We start from the raw sequence: 19049 nt of genomic DNA, 5'->3' as shown, positions 1-19049 counted from the left end.
CTGCGCTTCCACTTGGTGTAGAGACGCGGGCAGTGATTCTGAGGCCTGTGTGCCTGTCCTCAGCGAGAGATCGAGGGTGTGCAGTGCTGACAGGAGCACCCTGGGACAGTGCTGCAGCCTCCTCACAGCTCCCTCACATGGCCAGGATCATGGTCTGCTGTGTCCCAATCTCAGTACGGTTAACGTGGGTCACTTAGGTGTGCCTGCCAGTCCTCTCCCGAGGGAAGTTTGTGAGGCCATGGGAGTGCCTGCCCCTCACTAGACCCCTGCCTCCTCATGCTGTGCGGCCACACAGATGGCTGTGCCAGGACTTGCTGGGTCACTGTCATCGCTGTCCTTACTCACCTGGACCCCCTCCCCATTCAGTTCTCAGGGTGGCACCACCCAGCATATCCACATCCCCAGGTAAGGCCCCACCATCCCGTGAGTGTTTCCCTTTTTTGGACAGGACATCCTGGGCCAGCCGCCCCGGACATGGAACACGAGTCACAGGTGCAGTGTTAACGTTCTGGCTGTTGTTAAATAAAGTAACAGACACAGGCGAAATTGGTTTTCGTAACGTGCTGTATTGGACCTGATACTGTTGAAATAGTGTCGCTTAAGCATGTAGTCGGTATAAAGGAAACGTTCGTAACTTTGTCTCATTTTTCTTCTGTACTGACGTCTTGAAGGGCATATTGGATTGTAGAGAGTGTTGAAATAGTAAGATTTTTGGTGTGTTGGGTTAAGTAAGTGTATGGCTGATGGTTTTTATCTGTTGTTTTCCTGTAAATGTGCCAACAAAGTTTAAAACGGCCTGCGTGGCTGCATTTTAGCCCTGGGGCTACGTGGTCACGCTGCCCTGTGTTCCAGCCCCAGGTCATGTGGTCACACCCATCCTGTGTTCCAGCCCTGGGTCACGTGGTCACACCTCTCCTGCGCACTCCAGCCCTGGGTGATGTGGTCACACCCATTCTGTGCTCCAGCCCTGGGTCATGTGGTCACACCCGTCCCGTGCTCCAGCCCTGGGTCATGGGATCATACCTCTTATGTGCTGCAGCCCTGGGTCACGTAGTTGGTACACCTATCCTGCGCTCCAGCTCTGGGTCACGTGGTCACACCCATTCTGTGCTCCAGCCCTGGCTCATGGGATCATACCTCTTGTGTGCTCCATCCCTGGGTCACGTGGTCACACCCATCTTGTGCTCCAGCCCTGGGTCATGTGATCACACCCGTCCTGTGCTCCAGCCCTGGGTCATGGGATCATACCTCTTATGTGGTCCAGCCCTCGGTCACATGGTCGGTACACCTATCCTGCATTCCAGCCCTGGGTCGCATGGTCACACCCGTCCTACGCTCCAGCCCTGGGTCACGTGGTCACGCCCGTCCTGCGCTCCAGCCCTGGGTCACGTGGTCACGCCCGTCCTGCACTCCAGCCCTGGATCACGTGGTCACGCCTGTCCTGCGCTCCAGCCCTGGGTCACGTGGTCACGCCTGCCCTGCGCACCAGCCCTGGGTCACGTGATCACAGCTGTCCTGCGCGCCAGCCCTGGGTCACGTGGTCATGCCCGTCCTGCGCTCCAGCCCTGGGTCACGCGGTCACAGCTGTCCTGCGCTCAAGCCCTGGGTCACGTGGTCACAGGTGTCCTCCGCTCCAGCCCTGGGTCACATGGTCACAGCTGTCCTGTGCTCCAGCCCTGGGTCACATGATCACACCTGTCTTGCACTCCAGCCCTGTGCTGCTGCTCTTCCAGGGCTCTGCCCCCTTTGGTGGGGAAGAGTGTTTGGACACAGTGGGTGCTGCCCAGGCCCTCTTAGAAGAGAGCCAGGGCTTGCTGGGTCATCGTTTTCGCTGTCCTTACTCACCTGACATACCCCGTGACATGCACACAGTTGATAGGAGGAAATCCATGCCTGCCTGTGCAGTAGCACGTGTGCCTCTGATGACCATCCCCTGTCAGAGCACTGATCACACATGTCCGCACAGAAACCCCCAGCTCCTCCAGCACCACAGGGCTGCGCCGTGGCCTCCTGTCATTTTCTAATGCTGTCAGTCTGAGGCCTGGCCCTGTCACCCTTGTCTGCTGATTTCCTGATCACCCAGCCACCTCTTGGCTTCTGCCCAGACATGTTTTCCCTACCCAGCTCCAGCACCCAGGCCAGGCGCCACCACTGTCCCCTGAGCAACTGTCCTTACTCTGTGCCCAGCCACAGTGCTGCATGACGCCCTTCTCACCCCACTGTCCTTACACACACACCCGCTGTCGACACTGGCCTTACACACCTACCCACCATCCTTAAACACCCATCCGCTGTCTATACTGTCCTTACCCACCTGCTAACCCCACTGTCCATACACACCCACCTGCTGGCCCCACAGTTCTTACACACACACCCGCTGACCCCACTGTCCTTACACACCCGCTCACCATCCTTACACATACATCCACTGTCCACACTGCCCTTACACACCCACCCACTGTCCTTTCACACCCACCCGCTGTCTGCAGTGTCTACATACCCACCCGCTGTCCTTACGCACCCACCTGCTGTCCGTACTGTCCTTACACACCCACCCACTGACCCCACTGTCCTTACACACCCACCCACTGTCCTTACACACCCACCCGCCGTCTGTACTGTCCTCACACACCCACCCGCTGACCCCACTGTCCTTACACATCCACCTGCTGACCCCACTGCCCTTATACACCTACCCACTGTCCCCACTGGCGTTACACAACCACCCGCTGATGTCACTGTCCTTACACACCCACCTGCCATCCCTATACACCCACCCCTTGCCCGCACTGTCCTTACACACCCACCCCTTGCCCGCACTGTCCGTACACACGCACCCCCTGTCCGCACTGTCCTTACCCACACGCTGTCCGGGCTGTCATTATATACTCACCCACTGTCTGTACTTACACACCCACCTGCTCACCCACTGTGCTTACACACCCACCTGCTGTCCCCACTGTCCTTATATACCCACCTGCTGTTCCCACTGCCCTTACCCACCCACTGTTCCTACTGCCCTTACACACCCACCTGCTGTTCCCACTGTCCTTACACACCCACCCTGGACTGCACACCCACATCATTTTCCCCACACACACCCACTGTCTGCATATACATAATATCCATTTGTTGTCCTGGGTCTGCTAATGGCTTGTGGACAGGTGGAATAGCAAGAGGGATTTGGCTGGTTGGCTGGTTTGGGTCCTAAATGGAAGTCAGCTTCAGTGCTGGGGTCACCCAAGCTGTGTGCGCCATCAGTGGGGCTGCCTGACTGCATCTGCTCCAGCCTCAGTCAGTTCAGGCCTAGGAGCTGTGCCGAGGGTTTGTGTTGGTGAACTCTGCTCCATGAGGGCCATGAGGAGCCTGTGCACGGAGGTCCTGCTGCACACATGTGCTCTGCTACCTTTGTGCTGGTCTCCAGCTGAGCCCTGGAGGATTTGCTCAGAGGAAAGCCACGCCCGTGTGGCCATCGGGTGTGTCCATGCCAGGCTGCCCTGCTGGCCTTTGTTTGTCTTGTGCTGCCTCAGAAATCTCAGTGTGGCCTTGACTGGGTGACTCAGCCAAGCTTCCCTTGCAGATGGGCTACCTCAAGAAGAATGGCGACGGGAGCTTGCTGTACAGCGTGGTCAATGCTGCTGAGCCTGATGCTGAAGGTGGGTGCCCGGCTGCCTCCCTCCACCCACCACCTGTAGCCGTGGTTGAGGGGCACATGATGCGCTCCAGGGCCTTGCTGTCCTAGGAGTGCAGGGTGGCTGGCAGGGGCACGGTGCACGTGGGCAGTGGTGTCGAGGAGATCTCCTCTGATGGCGGGCCCTCACGGTGGCCTGTAGCACTCGGCATTGAATCCATTAAAGTTGGGAAGATGCCTGTCAGGCTCAGCTTTGAGAATGACTCAGATGACGGTGTCACGAAGGTTTGCATTGAAGTTCAAGAAGGGTTTGCTAATTAAACCTGTGTGCTAGAACTCTCTTGCCTTTCTTGAAGGCTAAGGAGCAGATGTCATCCCACATGTGAGTTCTAGAAGGAAACCTTGTTTGATGATTGTACCAAGGGAGGGGGACATCCCAGCCATTTGATTATTTTTATGATCTTTTAAATATTTTTAGTTTTCTGTCTCTGAGATATTTCAAAAGCTTGTCCTCTGAAGAAACACAGTACACAGTTGGTTTTGAACCACACACACGTACGCTTTCACACATTCACATGTGTAGTTATTCACACTCACGTATACCGTTACATACATACCTTCACACACTCATTTCTTAATCTCTTATGCGCTTAAACACATTCACATTCTCACTCATTCACACACACGCTCAGTCTTACACACACTCAAGCACGTTCACATGCTTAGTCTCACACACGTTCACACACTCAAGCATACATTTACATACCTGCTCAGTCTCTTCCACACATGCTCTCACATACTCAAGCACACTTTCAGACACGCTTAGTCTTAAACACACTCGAGCACGTGCTGAGTCGTACTCTTACACATGCTCACACACATTCAGACACGCTCAGGCTCACATGCTGACACACTCAAGCACATTCAGACATGCTCACATTCTCTTACATGCTCTCTCAAGCACACACACAATCTCATGCTTACACACTCAAGCACACGCTTCACACGCTCACAGAAGCACACGGTCACACATGGTCATTCTCACACTTATGCTCACACACAAGTACATTCACGCTCAGTCACACACATGCACAGTCACACTCTTACACACACGCTCACACCCAAGCACACATTCACACACGATCAAATTGTCAGACTTACACATGCTCGCATAGTCAAGCACATTCACACACTCACATTCTCTTACACACACGCTCTCACACTGAAGCACATGTTCACACACGATCACATTCCCACATACGCCGTCACACACTCGAGCACATTCACACAGTCTCACTCTCTTACACACACGCTCTCACACAATCAAGCACACATTCACACACATTCTCACATACATCATCACACACTCAAGCACACGTTCACATTCTCACACTTACACACACTCAAGCACACATACACACACACACACACACACACACACACACACAGAAGGTCCTGGTGCGAGCAGGCAGAGCTCTCACTCAAGCTGAGGCTTTGCTGACGGGGATGTGAGGTGGCTCCTGGGGTCAACGTCCTGCAGTGGGCCTTCCCAGTCCATGCCGAGCAGTTTTAGTCGCTGTTCTCAGATGTGACAGTTTTCTTTAATCAAGAGATGGGACAAATCACAGATGTCCCCCACGAGGGATGGGACAAGTTGATAGTGCGTAGCTTAGAGCCTGGGGCTTAGGTTCCCGCCTGGCACCCGGAGGATCCCTGCCCGACCTCCCGAGTCTCAGCAGTAGACTTGGCCTGCAGAGCAGGTTGGGGGCATGCAGAGGGGGAGGTTTGGGGCTTTCCTGTTACAGCGTGTAGGACAGGGTTTCTTCTTAGGGGTGTTGAGCAACAGCTTAAAGTTAAAGCTTTGCTGGTGTGGTGGTCGGAAATTTGTGTTTTTTATTACGTTGACTTTGATTATAAAGTGAAATTTTCACACTGTTAAAGATCGAGAAAAGCAGTTGGTTCCCCTTGACAAATTGCTTTTTAGATGGTCACTGTAGAGCCTTCTCAGGTTTCAAGCGCTGTGGCCAGGACTGCCGTGCCTGCCGACCGCCGCACCCGCTAACGGCCACACTCCCGCCGGCCGCACCGGCTAACGGCCACGCTCCCCCCGGCCGCACCCGCTAACTGCCACGCTCGCGCCTGCTGTACCTGCTGGCCTCCGTGCTGGCTGCCATGCTCCCTGCCCATTGCACCCGCTACACTCCCTGGCCACTGGGTTCCCTGACCACCACACCTGCTGAGCACCACCCCCTCTGACTGCTGGGTTCCCTGCCTGATCCTTGGCTCCTTGGCCACCACGTTCCCCTCCTGCCATGCCCGCTGACAGCTATGCCTGTGTTGCAGAGGAGGAGACACTTCCCGTGGACCTGAGCTCCCTCTCCAGCAAGCTGCTCCCGGGCTTTACCACTCTGGGGTTCAAAGATGAGAGGAGAAATAAAGGTGAGACTGAGAAGAGGGCTGTGCCACAGTGTGGGGTCTTCCTGATGACCTGTTTTTATTGCTAATAATGACTCACGATGATGTGAAGGTTGTCTGCAGGCCAAGGTAAAGGTTTTGTGGGGTCAGGTCCTTGTTTGTGTCTGTGCAGGCGGCATTGGCAGATCCTTCACCCCTGCTTGTCGTGGGTTTCTCCCATCAGGCCCCTGTCCTCAGCACTGGGTCTTAATCTCACGGTGGGTTTGGTTTCCTTAGCCCACGGCTTCCTGCCCTAGGTCTTGTCACCTCACCCTTCTGACACAGTGGTTCTCAGATGGTGGCAGGTTTGCCCCAGAGACATCGTGTGATGCCCAGAGACACTTGGTTGTCACATGGGAGGGGGCCTGCTCCGGCAGGGCACGTCTGGCTCACAGCCTCCCTTCAGTAGGAGCCTGGCCTTTGTGGGAGCCCCCAGGCACATTTGGCGAGTAAAATCCCTTCAACTGATTTGTCGATGCCCTTTGAGCATGTAATGACCCTGATCACCACAGATCTCTTCTGGTTTTCAGAGCGCAGTTCCTTACCAGAAAGTTACAGTTCCTTTGCAGTAGTTGGGGTATTGATTCAGTCCTGGATCCGCATGTACAGCTTTGATTGCTTTGCTTATGCTTGGAGAAGAAAGGAGGGACTCGGAGCAACGGGGTCCCTCCTCTGCCAGGTGTGATTTCAGTGTAAACCTGATAGTGTCTTTTGTGTTTCCCCTTCTCTGTTAGTCACATTTCTTTCAAGTGCAAGTACTGCTCTCTCAATGCATAATAATTCGGTATTTGGTGACCTGAAGTCTGACGAGACAGAGCTGCTCTATTCTGCCTACGGGGACGAGACAGGTGTGCAGTGTGCACTGAGGTAAGCTCCGGGCCACTGGGGCGGGGCAACAGGGGTGGGGCCACCAGGGGTGGGGCCTTGGAGGCAGGGCTTTGAGTGGGGCCTCGGGGCGGGGCCACAGGGGTTGGGGCCTCGGCCCCAGCATGAACGTCTCCTCCATTCCCAGCCGCACCACCCTCACCACCCTGCATCCTTTCAGCCTCCTGTGGATTTAAGTCCAGAACAAGTAGATGAGAAAGTACACTCTTGTTTTGCTGCTTTTTACAGAAATTTGTGTAATATATATGTATGTGTACATACTGTTTTTTTACTTTGCTTTAAAAAAAAATGGGTAGTATTTCTTGGAAATCTTTGTAATGTTTTTGGGTCAGGGGCTAATGTGAGAATCTAATGAGGACAGTTGACTCCCCATCACAGCCCGTCTGGGGGTCAGCTCTCATAAGAACCTTTCTTCTAGAGGAACGTCTGGGAGGACCCAGGCAGCCTTTGGTGATGGTCAAGTCCCGGCAGCGTCAGCATGGGGTTTGTGTGGAGTGCTCTCACATGGCCTCTTTCAGCCTGCAGGAGTTTGTGAAGGATGCAGGGAGCTACAGTCAGAAGTTGGTGGATGACCTCCTGGACCAGATTACCGGGGGCGACCACTCCAGGATGCTGGTCCGGCTGAAGCAGGTGGGTACCTTGCTGTGCCAGGCTGTACACCTGGCCCTGCTGCTGGCGTCTTCCTGGTTGACGGGAGTGGTCAGAGAAGAACGTGCCGTTTTTAGGAATCACTAGCTATTCTTCCCTTACTGGCTTTGGTTTCTTCTGCCTTAAGTAGTCATTTTTATCTTTTGAAGAAACTTAAAGAAAGTTAAGAAAAATCCTCTATGTTTACCACAGGTTAGTTTATGGCCCTTTTCATCACCTTCTCTAAGCCCAGTTTCTTTTTTCTGCTGTCAGTTTCTGTCACCGTGAAGCCTTTTCTCAGGGTGCGGATCTGCCGCCAGTGAATCTGCTCAGCTCATTTGTCTGAAAGCCTTTATTTTGCCTTCATTCGAGGTACATTTTTCTTGCATGGAGCTCTAGGCCAACAGTGATGTCCTCTCAACTTTAAAGATGCTGTTCCTCTGGCTGGCATCATCTCCGAAGAGTGTCTGCAGTCATTTTTGTCTAGTTTTCCAAAGCAGTGTGTCTTTTTGTCTAGATCAAGGGCTGACAAACTATGACTCATAGCCAGATCTGGCCTGCGGCCTGTTTTTGTGTGTTCCACAAGCTAAGAATGTGTTTTGTATTTTTTAAAGATTGTAAAAAAGAGGACTATGTAACAGAGAAGGTATATGGCCCACAGATCCTCAGATATTTAGTCTCTGGCCTGTACAGAAAGTTTACTGACCGCAGCTCTGTTGTTCGTTGCCGCCGAGTTGACTCTGACTCGTGACAGCTCCATGGATTTCAGAATGGAACTTCTCTGTAGGGTTTTCAGGGCTGTGACCTTTCAGAAGCAGGTCGCCAGGCCTGTCTTCCGAAGCACGTTTGGGTGGGATTCACCGTTTATGCCACCCAGGGACTCCTTGACCACTGCTCTACGTACTTTGAGTTTCCATTTTTATTGATGGTTTTCAGGAGTTTGATTTTGACATGCCTTGGTGGGTTTTTCTTTGTGTTCATCCTGCCTAATATCTGCCGAGCTTTTTGGATCTCTGTTTATCATTTTCATCAGATTTGGAAGATTTTTGGCCATTGTGTTGTTTTCTGCCCTCGTCTCTTTTTCTTCTTTTTTGGGGGACTCTAATTACACATGTGGATCCCTGGTGCCAAAGTGATTAAGCTCGGCTGCTAACCAAAATGTCGGCAGTTCAAATCCACCAACCACTGTTTCCTAATGGGACAGACAGTTCTACTCTGTCCTCTAGGGTTGCTATGAGTCGGAACCCACTCAACGACACCTAACAACAACAATTACACATGTATTAGGCTTCTTGATACAGTTCTACAACTTACTAACATTGTTTTCTTTTTTTATTTTTCAATTTTCTGTTTTAGCATAAGTAGTTTCCATTGCCATGGTTTCAGGTTCACCAGTCTTTTCTAAGTCTACTATTAACACCAACCAGTGAGGTTTTTATTTCTAGCATTGTGCTTTTCATGTTTAGAATTCTATTTGGTTCTTTTTGCATTTTCCATTCTCTCACGTTATGTCCACGTTTCCTTGAAATCTTTTAATCGGGAGTATTCATTACTTGTTCATAATGGCTGTTTTTAAAGTTCTTATCCACTTATTTCATCACCTCTGTCACTTCTGGGTCTGTTTCTCTTTGAAAATTTTTCTTCTGGTCACCGTTTTTTGTTTCGTTGCATGTCTAGTGATTTTCGATTGGATGCTGGGCATCATGATGATCCGTTGTTGAGTCTGGAGCTACAGTGTCTAATCGGCAGCCACTAGGCACATGTGGCTATGGAGCAGTTTAGGTGTGGCTGATCGGAACATAGATGTGATGCAAGTGTGAACCTCACACTAGGATTTTGAAGACTGGTAGAAAGAAATGTAAAATATTGCATTAATAATTGTCTTATGCAGATTGCACATTAGAATGAAAACGTTTTCAATGTGTTAAATAAGATAGAATATGTTATTAAAATTAATTGCACAATAAAGTTTATTTTAGTGCGTTTCGTAGAGAGCTTAAGTTGGTTATGTATTTATGTTCTATTTCTATTGGCCAGTGCTGGCCTGGATTTTGTGTCATCCGTTAAAGAAGTCAATGTTTGCTTTGGCAGAGAGTTCAGTCACTTGTGGACCGCTTGATCCTTCCAGGGTTTATTTTTAGGTTATGCTGGGTGTCTCTAGGGTAGCCTTTTTTCTAGGGCTAGTTTGGCCTTAATGCTAAGGGGGAGAGGCCTGTTGGAGCTCTTCTGACCGCCTGATTTTCAGGGAGGCCTCTGCTCTGAGTGGGTGGGGTTCAGACATGTCAGTGCTGCGTGAGCGCCAACACGTTTCGGTCCACAGCTCCCTGGCAGGTGTTCTTTGCCTTGTGGTGTTTCACTCGGCATGCACACATCAGGGTCCTGCTGGCTTGAGGGGCCTGCACAATGTGTCTTCCCTGTCAGGGGGGTCCTCTTCCTGCCCATGGTCTGGGAGTGACCCCAGGTGGGATTGGATGACCGAGGGAGGGTTCCCTGTGAGTCACTCTGCACCCCAAGTCCACAGTCACGGCCACCTATTGACACCAGGCCTGGAGCAGGCACTCCGTGCTTTTTCTACAGTTTTGCCAGCAGTTCCATATGAGACGTTTGCCCTCATGGCCCCTGAAGGCTGGCTGTGCCTTCGGTTTACTCCAGCTCCAGTTTGGTCACTTTCTGGAAGTAGACTTGTGTTTGGGTTGAGATAATCATGGACGTGCCACGTTGCAGTAGGTTATGAGGTTTAGTACCAAGCAAACCTTTGGTGTCTTCTGATGTTTAACATTGGAAGAAGCTTACATGAGGAAGGCATTAAAGTAATGGCCCTTTTTTTTTTTTTTCATTAAAAACTTGTGAAAAACTGTAGCAACACCGGGTAAATCTCAACTTTATTTTGAGCCAGAGATCCCAGTACAAAAGGGTGCATACTGAGTGTGTTTGAGGTACAAGTGTGAAGTATTCAGTGGTATCTCTTCCAGAACTTGGTGCGGTGGCTCCGTGGCTGTAGCAGACCTATTCTGGCCATGGCCACAACAGGGCCGAGGCCGCATGTCTGGTCCTCTCCTTGGTACGCTCAGGTGGACAGCGCCCCGCCGAGTGGAGCACGTGGCTGTGGGGCACAGGGCATCCAGCTCATTTGTTGCCTGGTGTACACTTGCCTTCTTGCAGGGCTGAGCCAGCTCTTGGTGCCTGGTCATCCCCAGGTCAGACCACCAGGCCAGCTTGACCCTGAGCTTCTCTTGGGACCTGGGCACAGCATCTGACTGTTTTCTGTGACTCTGAGGCACCTGGGGCTGCAGAAACCACACTGGCATCTTCTGCCATCTCTCTACGTCTCCATCTTGCCTGGGGGCCTCTCCTGGCACTTGGGTCTCCCTGGTGTGTGGCACGTCAGGGCCACCTGGGCCCACTGCCAAGGTGCACTGAAGGGCCTGCATCCTCAGCTGTCACTGCGTGTAGGTGCTGCTAATAGGACCGAGGGCTGTGGATGCACCTTGGCTGAGCGTGCGTGTGTGCGTGGCATGTAAGTGCTTGCATGGTGCCTGCATGGCACAGAAGTGCATGCATGGAGCAGGCGTGTGTTCGCAGTGCGTAAGTGTACATGGAGTGTGTGTGTGCGTGTGCACAGGGTGCCTGCACGGCCCTTCTGCGTGAACTGTTTCTTGCCTCTTTTACTTTGCAGAAGAGAAGCATCCCGATAAAGCCCCCAGAGGAAGGAAAGGTGAGTTTATGAACTGTGAGTGAAGCTTCGTGTTGGCATTCTTGTGGACAATGTCAGACCGTGAAATGGTTTGGTCGAGAAAAGCCTCATGTGTTATTTTATTTAGAATTTGGTTCAGTTGTTAATGAGTGAGACGAAGGCAGCTTTCCTCATTCAGTGGCCTGGCAGTCAGGCTTAAAGCCACCACACACTCTCTTAGGTCAGAAGCTGGAACTCCGGTGGTGGCTGCATGGGGGCAAGCCTTAGAGAGGCGGGCGTAGGGTCTACCCACTCGAGCTGGCCTCTGGTCAGGAGGTCCTCTGTCTGAAGCAGGGGTGTGCTGTGGGGGGTGGCCGTGAGTGCCAGCAGGGCCCCTAGCCCACCTGCCCACACACCCTCCATGCACAGACAGGCACCCCATCGAGATGGGGCACACTTGATCAGGTCTAATCCTAGGGGGTCTTTGTGCTCCTCTGCATCGCATTGAGCTCCTAATGTCTGGTGTCTCACTAGCTTAGCTGCTGGGCTAAACTTGAAGAAACCGACTTCTTGTGGCTCGGTCTCATTGCCCCTTCTCTGACACGTGCCGAATCGCAGGCCCGGCCCCCACTTAAAGTCCAGTGCTAGGGAGGTGGTATGTGCTTGGCAGGAGAATTTGGAAGGTCTTAGATGGGATCCATCCCTGAGACCACTAGAAATGAACGGTCTCTCAACAGTTTATAAAAACCGGCAACTGTACGTCTACATGTTACTCTTAAAATCTTGGTTCCTGAGGGAAAGGAATCGGAATGGGAGGAGGTCAAGGTGAGGGGAAAACCTCTGGGCAAATTCGGGAACCATGGCCATGTCTGCAAAGAAGCAGATGTAGGAGGTGCCACACGGCAGGCATGATGTGCGGAGAACATCCAGGTGTGGCACACGAAATGGGCGGGCAGCATGGAGTGACGCTGTAATGGAGCAGGTGCTGTGGGAGCCATGGGTGGGACCAGGGGGTGGGGACGATCACTGGGCGAGTCATAGGAACCATGGGTGGGATCGGGGAGCGGAAGGGCTCACTGGACAAGTCGTGGGAGCCGTGGTGGGACCGAGGGAAGGAGGGGCTCACTACCTGAGTTGTGAGAGCCGTGGGTGGGACCAGGGAGCTCACTAGCGAGTCGTGGGAGCTGTGGGTGGGATCGGGGGGTAGGAGGGGCGGTTCATGGGGTGAGTCGTGGGAGCTGTGGGTTGGACCAGTGGGGTAGGAGTGGGGGCTCACTGGGTGAGTTGTGGGAGCTGTGGGTGGGACCAGTGGGGTAGGAGCGGGGGCTCACTGGGTGAGTCGTGGGAGCCGTGGGTGGGACCGGGGGATACGAGGGCAAGAGGCTCATTGGGTGAGTTGTGGGAGCTGTGGGCAGGATAGGGTGGGTAGGAGGGCAGGGGGCTTACTGGGCAAGTTGTGGGAGCCATGGCCAGGACCAGGAGGATGGGAGGGCGGGGGCTCACCGGGCATTTCATGTGCAACACGGGTTGGCTGCATTGAAGAAGTCAGCAGGGGCACCGTGAGGGCTCGGCTGCGCTTGGGATGCTCCATGAAGGAGAGATTAATTTGGAATCTGCCCCACACTTTGTTAGATGAAGTCCCCGAATAACAGTCATGGGCCATCAGATCCATGCATCTCCACCACCCACAGTGTCTCCCATTTCTCTCAGTGCCTTTTGGAGAACCCCCCAAAAGCCAGTGTACTTTGTCTGCTTGGCATTGTTGATCTGAGTGAATTTGCACACCCATCCATAAGCTCAGACCAGTGGCTGTGGGCCAGGACACAAGCCGGGCAGCATCTCTGTCTTGTCAGCTCTCCAGGGAGCTGGGAGGAGGCTCTGTGGCCTGTGGGGAGGGGCTGCATGTGGGGCCATGACGTGGCACATGAGTAGTATGGCATCAGCAGCCAACACCATTTGCCATGTTAATAACGCATCCCTTCTGTGTCCATCCACGTCGTGTCCAAGCAGGTTGGAGACTCGCTTGGAGACAGTAGTAGCTCTGTTCTGGATTTCATGTCCATGAAGCCGTACTCTGACGTCTCTCTTGATATCTCCATGCTCAGCTCTCTGGGTAAGTCTCAGCGACACATGTCCACATGGCTTCTCACGTGGACACCACCCTCCTCAGGCACAAGATCGGGCTTGGCCAGAAGGAAGTGGCCCGTGTCACTCATCACTGGTGGCCTGGGGGCACATTCCCAGTCACCCGTGGCTGCTGTCTGCATTGCTCTGGAGACAGCGGCTTAGCCCTGGCATGTTGGCCCTCTGGCAGCTGTTGTCCCCACATCCCACCACACCAAGGGAGCCTCACTGCCCTCAGGAGCTCCTGCCTTTTGCTTGGAGTGTGAGACCATTTGTCTTTGATGCATAATTGGTATGGTTGAATTCAAGTCTGCCGTCTTGCCGTTTGCCTTCTCTCTTTCTCAATTGTGTCAGCATCCTGAAGACCACACCCAGGTTTGATCATCTGCTCGGAGGACTCCCTGAACTTGGCAGGTAGTCATGTTCCCAGTGGTTTATTACAGTGAAAGGACAGAGCAAAATCATCCCAGGGGAGAGGCGTGTGGGGCAAACAGGGAAACCAGCGAGCAGTTTCCAGAGTCCTCTCCCCATGGGGTTCACATGGACAATGCTTTATTTTACCAGCAACGAGTGTGACAACACATGGAAAGTGTCGTCCACTAGGGAAGCCTATTATGGACCCAACACCCAGAGTTTTTATTGGGGGCAGGTCAGTTGGCACCTTCTCCAGACTCCCAGGGGAGAGCAGTGTTCAGCATAAACCACACCATTTGCAGTCTAAGCACAGGGAGCCACAGTCCTCAGGGAGCTGGGGGACCCCCTGGAATACTAGACACTAGCTGGGGGTCCCCATGCTGATAGGCCTTTCCGAGGAGAGCAGGAGGCTGCCATGTGAGCTTATTTCTACACGCTACGATCCTTTCTCTCTGGCTGTTGGTAAAGTTTTTCCGTATTGCTGATTTTCAGTAGTTTGGTGATGGTGTGCCTCGGTCTGGTTTCTTTGTATTTCTTCCTCAGTTTTGTTAAGCTTGGTCTGTGGATTATAGCTTTTATCAGATCTGCAAGTTCCTTGGCTGCCACCCAGCCTTTTCCTGGGCTCCACTTGTATGTGTGTTGGACCCTCTGTTTCTCTCTGTTCCCGTGTGTCTCTCACCCTGTCCTGGGTGCTAACTGTCACTCTAATCAGCCCCTGAGGTGGCTCATTTCAGACACTGGGCTGTAATCTCTGGATGCTCTCCCCCACATGCTGGCCCCCTCTCCCTCAGAACACAGAGCCCACTCCTTTGCTGCATGCGTGTCCTTGTCTGAGAGCCCCTCATCTCTTTCACTAGGTGCTTCCCAGTTTGGCCACCTTCCCTGCTTCTTTGCATAACCGGTGATGTTTACTGGCTGCCGGCACCATGCATTTGTGCTGCTGGGTGCCAAGTGTGGCTGGGGCTCTTCGGTCCTGGTGACTTTGTCTGCAGGCATTCAGGTGACCTGGGCTGTTGAGGCCTGTCAGGGCTGGCGGTGCAGTGTACAGGTGGGCCCAGAGCCAACTAATCCCTCCAAGAGAGACCTGCACCACCTGGGTAAACACCAGACCCTGTGGCAGGTGTCCCACCGTGCAGCTGCACCCTCCTGAGGGTTTACTGAGGCCCTGACTGCCAGGACACAAATTTCCACAACCATGTGTACACTTGATGTTGTGGCGGTCTCTCCCAGGTCTTGGGGCACTTCTCACACACAGATGGAAAACGTGTGGGTCTCAAGCTCTCCAGGCAGCCCCTCTTTCTGGTTTGTGCCAGACACCCTGTGCAGTGGTCTGGGACCTGCCCCTTGGTGGCCATGGGGACACACTCAGTACTGTCTGATGTCAGTAACCTCAGTGTCCTTGTTCATGAGAGAAGGGCAGAGCTGTCTACAGCTTCCTCCATGATGGCCCCATGCTCGGTAGTATCTGGACAGGGGCTAAGGCTCAGTGTGCCCCACCCTGCATCCGTGCCCACCGTCTCTCACTTACTCCTGAGACTGTGTGGCTCACCCTTCTGACGTCTGGGTTGATCTCATTCTGGGAGTGCTCACATGTGAGAGAGAAAATGTAACACAGAGAAGGAGGCACTGGCGTTCTGGAGCACCCATGCCGGGCCTTGTGTCCTCTCCAGCTTGGCCTCCATATTGTGGCCTTTCCATCCCATTGCGATGGTGTTGTATATCTGCACAGGGAAGGTCAAGAAGGAGCTGGACCACGATGAGGGCCACCTGGGTCTGGATGAGACAACAAAGCTGCTGCAGGACCTGCACGAGGCACAGACGGAGCGTGGTGGCTCCCGACCCTCATCCAACCTCAGCTCCCTGTCCAACACCTCTGAGAGGGACCCGCATCACCTGGGTAAGCTCCAGGCCCTGTGACTGTGTCAGTTCTCCAGACTCTTTTCATGCAGAACCCACCTTAGGTAGCAGTAGTTGGCATTTGGGAATAGGGTAAAATGCTGGTGTTTCGAAGGCTGAGATTCCAAAGGCTGGACTTGTGCATGGTATATGTGGTATGAATGTGGTGGTGTGTGCATGGTGTGAACATGGGAAGTGGTATGAATGTGGTATGTGGTGTGCACCTGGTGTTAACATGGGGAATGGTGTGTTCGTGATGTGAACATGGTGCATGGTGTGAACGTGGAGAGTGGTGTGAACATGGTGCATGGTGTGAACACAGAGTCATAATGTGGGAAGTGGTATGAACGTGGGACATGGTGTGTGCGTGGTGTGAATGTGGGGAGTGGCATGAACATGGTGCATGGTGTGAACACAGAGAGGTGTGAACATGGTGCATGGTGTGAACATGGAGTGTGGTGTGAATGCAGAGTGATGTGTGCATGGTGTGAATGTGAGGGTGGTGTGAATGTGGTATGCAGCGTGTGCATGGTGTGAACGTGGTGTGGTATGTGCATGGTATTAATAGTGGGAGTGGTATGAACATGGTGCATGGTGTGTGTGGTGTGAACGCAGGGAGTGCTGTGAATGTAGTACATAGTGTGAATGTGTGATGTGCGCATGGTGTGAACATGGGGAGTGGTGTGAATGTGGCACCAGGTATGAACACGGTGTGTGGTGTGCATGTGATGTGAACGTGGGGAGTGGTGTGAACGTGGTGCATGGTATATGCTTGGTGTGAATGTGGGGAGTGGTGTGAACATTGCATGTGGTGTGTGTGTGATGTGAACGTGGCATGGTATATGCATGGTGTGGACATGCGGGGCATGGTTTGAAGAAGAGTGATGTGTGTATGGTGTGAACGTGGTGTGTGTGGTGTGGGTCTGGCCCCAGCTTTAGTTGTCTGCTTGTTCAGGCTGCACTGGCTTCCAGCTATCCTCCCCACCAGGGCGGGCTACCTTGAGGGGGCATTGTTGGGTGGAATTTTGTTGTTACTAATTTTAGGCTGTGGCCATAGATCATGGTCTTCTGGGTTTTAGAAGGTTCCTCCACCATCAGTGTGGGTGTAGGAATGTCTGTCCACCCGGATCTGTCCACAGTTCTTCTGACGTCTCTGGCCCTAGTCATAGAAGTTGTGCTGTGAATGCAGTGTCCCCCATGTTCCTGGTGCTCACAGGGTCTCTGGGCCCCATGCCAGCCTCCTGGCCACGCGGCTTTTCTGCTGCATAGCTCCGTGCGTTTGCTTGATTACTTTGCTTCCCTTGCTGCTATTCTAGTTCTCAGATGTGAGCATCTAGTCGTTCTTTCAGCATGGTGAATCTTGACATTTTTTCAAGAAAACAGTAATTGGCCACAGAGACTTATTAAAGCGAGAGGAGGTGCAAGTCCTCCAGTGCAGCTTCCCTGTGACTTAGGCTGTTTGCGGGCGGGGTTGTCAGGAGACCCCTGGGTGGCAGTCTTCCCTGCAGAAGCAGCTGCATGTCTGCCTGGCTCCCCTGCCTGCAGAATGGCCTCTGCCCCCCACCCCCCAGGACCTGGGTACAGAGGCCACACCTTGGGCAAGGAGCCGTGATGGCCAAGTCCCCGGGCAAGTCCTTCATGTGTGTGACGCCATCTCTCCCATGACTGCAGGCAGCCCGTCTCACCTCAGCGTCGGGGAGCAGCCAGACGTGGCCCACGACCCCTACGAGTTCCTGCAATCCCCGGAGCCAGCCACCTCCACCAGCAGCTAGCTTCCACCTGGCCTGTGGCCATCTCTGCAAGCGAGTGTCATCTGCACGGTTGATCCCTGTAGGACACAGACTTGTTTGTCCCTTCTAGGGGGACACAGCCAGGATGAAAAGACCCCCAAGATGGCATCCCGGCCGCGAGGTGTAGCATTGTGTGTACATAGGCAGGAGTCCTGAGGAGTGCCGTGGCATAAATGTGCGTGAGACCAGGTTCTGCGGCACTGTGGTCTGTCCCGGCAGGGTGGGTGTCCCTCTGTCCTTTCCTGAGCCTCCACGGGGCACTGAACCCTCAGCCTTGGGGTGCTGAGCCCTTCCTGTGGAAGCCAGGAAGCTTTGGCCAGCCCCGGCCTGCCTGCCCCACAATTCCTTACGTAGGTGAGGGTGGGAGTCCATCCATCCACCGGGCCTGTGTTGCCTGGGCGAGTGAAGGTGAGAGCCCCCCAGATCTGTATTTCTGGGACAGGTGAGGGTGGGACTCCCCCAGTTCTGCATTCCCAAGGCGGGTGAGGGTGGGAGCCCACCCATCCTGTGTTCTTGAGGCAGGCAAGGGTGACGCCCACACAGGTGCTCCCAGCATCCAGGGCCAGGCCACAGAGCCCGCCTGCCCATCGGGGTCTGCAGCTCGCTGGCTCCTCCTCAGTGTCTGAGCGTGAGAGAGGTATACACTGTTCACCTGTGGAAAGACATTCCGTGCTCACAGCACTCCTCTCGGGGTCTTCTGGCTGGACAACTGTATATTTACAAATCACTGTAAATGAAGACCGTAATAAAGAGATGAACAGATTGTGGCCGCTCCTGCTTGACTGCAGGGGGTAGACATCCAGTTCTGAGTGACGTCAGCGGGGGCATCTGTCTCAGTTCACGTGCCCCTCTCTTAGGCATCTTGTCCCAGCCCCGGGCCCCACTCACAGCCTGTGGGGATATCACCCTCGCCAACCGTTTCTGCACAGGGTTCACCTTGTATCTGTGCAGACCTTCTCTTCAGGGCTCTAAGACCCCACCGTGAGAGTGAGAATCTCACTGTCTTCAGGAGGGCGAGGGAGCAGGGACTGACCTTGGTGGGGAGGTTGGAGTGTGGGGACTAACCTGGGGGAGGATGGGGTGAGGGAACTGACCTGGGGGGGTAGTTAAGGTGTGGGGACCGACCTGGGGGGGGGTTGGGGTGTGGGGACTGACCTGGGGGGATTAGGGTGTGGGGACTGATGGAGGGGGGTTAGGATGTGGGGACTGATGGGGGGGTTAAGTTGTGGGGACTGACCTGGGGGGTTAGGGTGTGGAGGCTGACCTCGGGGGGCAATTAAGGTGTGGGGAGTGACTTAGGGGGGTTAGGGTGTGGGGACTGATGGAGGGGTGTTAGGATGTGGGGGCTGATGGGGGGGTTAAGTTGTGGGGACTGACCTGGGGGGTTAGGGTGTGGGGACTGACCGGGGGGGGTCAGGGTGTGGGGACTGATGGGGGGGTTAGGGTGTGGGGACTGACCTTGGGGGAGGGGTTTAGGGTGTGGGGACCGACCTGGGTGGGGGTTAAGGTGTGGGGACTAACCTTGGGGGGGTTAGGGTGTGGGGAATGACCTGGG

General features: G+C 53.8%; 1 protein-coding gene across 5 annotated transcripts in view; it reads left to right on the top strand.

Moving 5' to 3' along the window:
- BRD9 (bromodomain containing 9) overlaps positions 1–18257 on the top strand; it is a 39003-nt gene extending 20746 nt beyond the window's left edge. For 4 of the 5 annotated variants that reach the window (XM_049859851.1, XM_049859841.1, XM_049859833.1 and 1 more), the window contains 8 exons: positions 3581–3656; positions 5975–6070; positions 6820–6952; positions 7489–7600; positions 11274–11312; positions 13281–13383; positions 15538–15705; positions 17376–18257. In XM_049859851.1, coding sequence (XP_049715808.1) covers positions 3581–3656; positions 5975–6070; positions 6820–6952; positions 7489–7600; positions 11274–11312; positions 13281–13383; positions 15538–15705; positions 17376–17476 — 828 coding nt within the window. In that variant the 3' untranslated portion in view covers positions 17477–18257. Of the gene's footprint in view, positions 1–3580; positions 3657–5974; positions 6071–6819; positions 6953–7388; positions 7601–11273; positions 11313–13280; positions 13384–15537; positions 15706–17375 lie in introns of those variants that run through there. The other variant, XR_007514032.1, reaches the window with a different exon arrangement.
- Positions 18258–19049: the final 792 nt, after the last annotated feature.

The sequence above is a fragment of the Elephas maximus genome, chromosome 2 (assembly GCF_024166365.1).
Source record: "Elephas maximus indicus isolate mEleMax1 chromosome 2, mEleMax1 primary haplotype, whole genome shotgun sequence".
Taxonomy (NCBI): Eukaryota; Metazoa; Chordata; class Mammalia; order Proboscidea; family Elephantidae; genus Elephas; species Elephas maximus.
The sequence above is the reverse complement of the archived record's forward strand: the minus strand, read 5'-3'. Positions and strand labels throughout refer to the sequence as shown.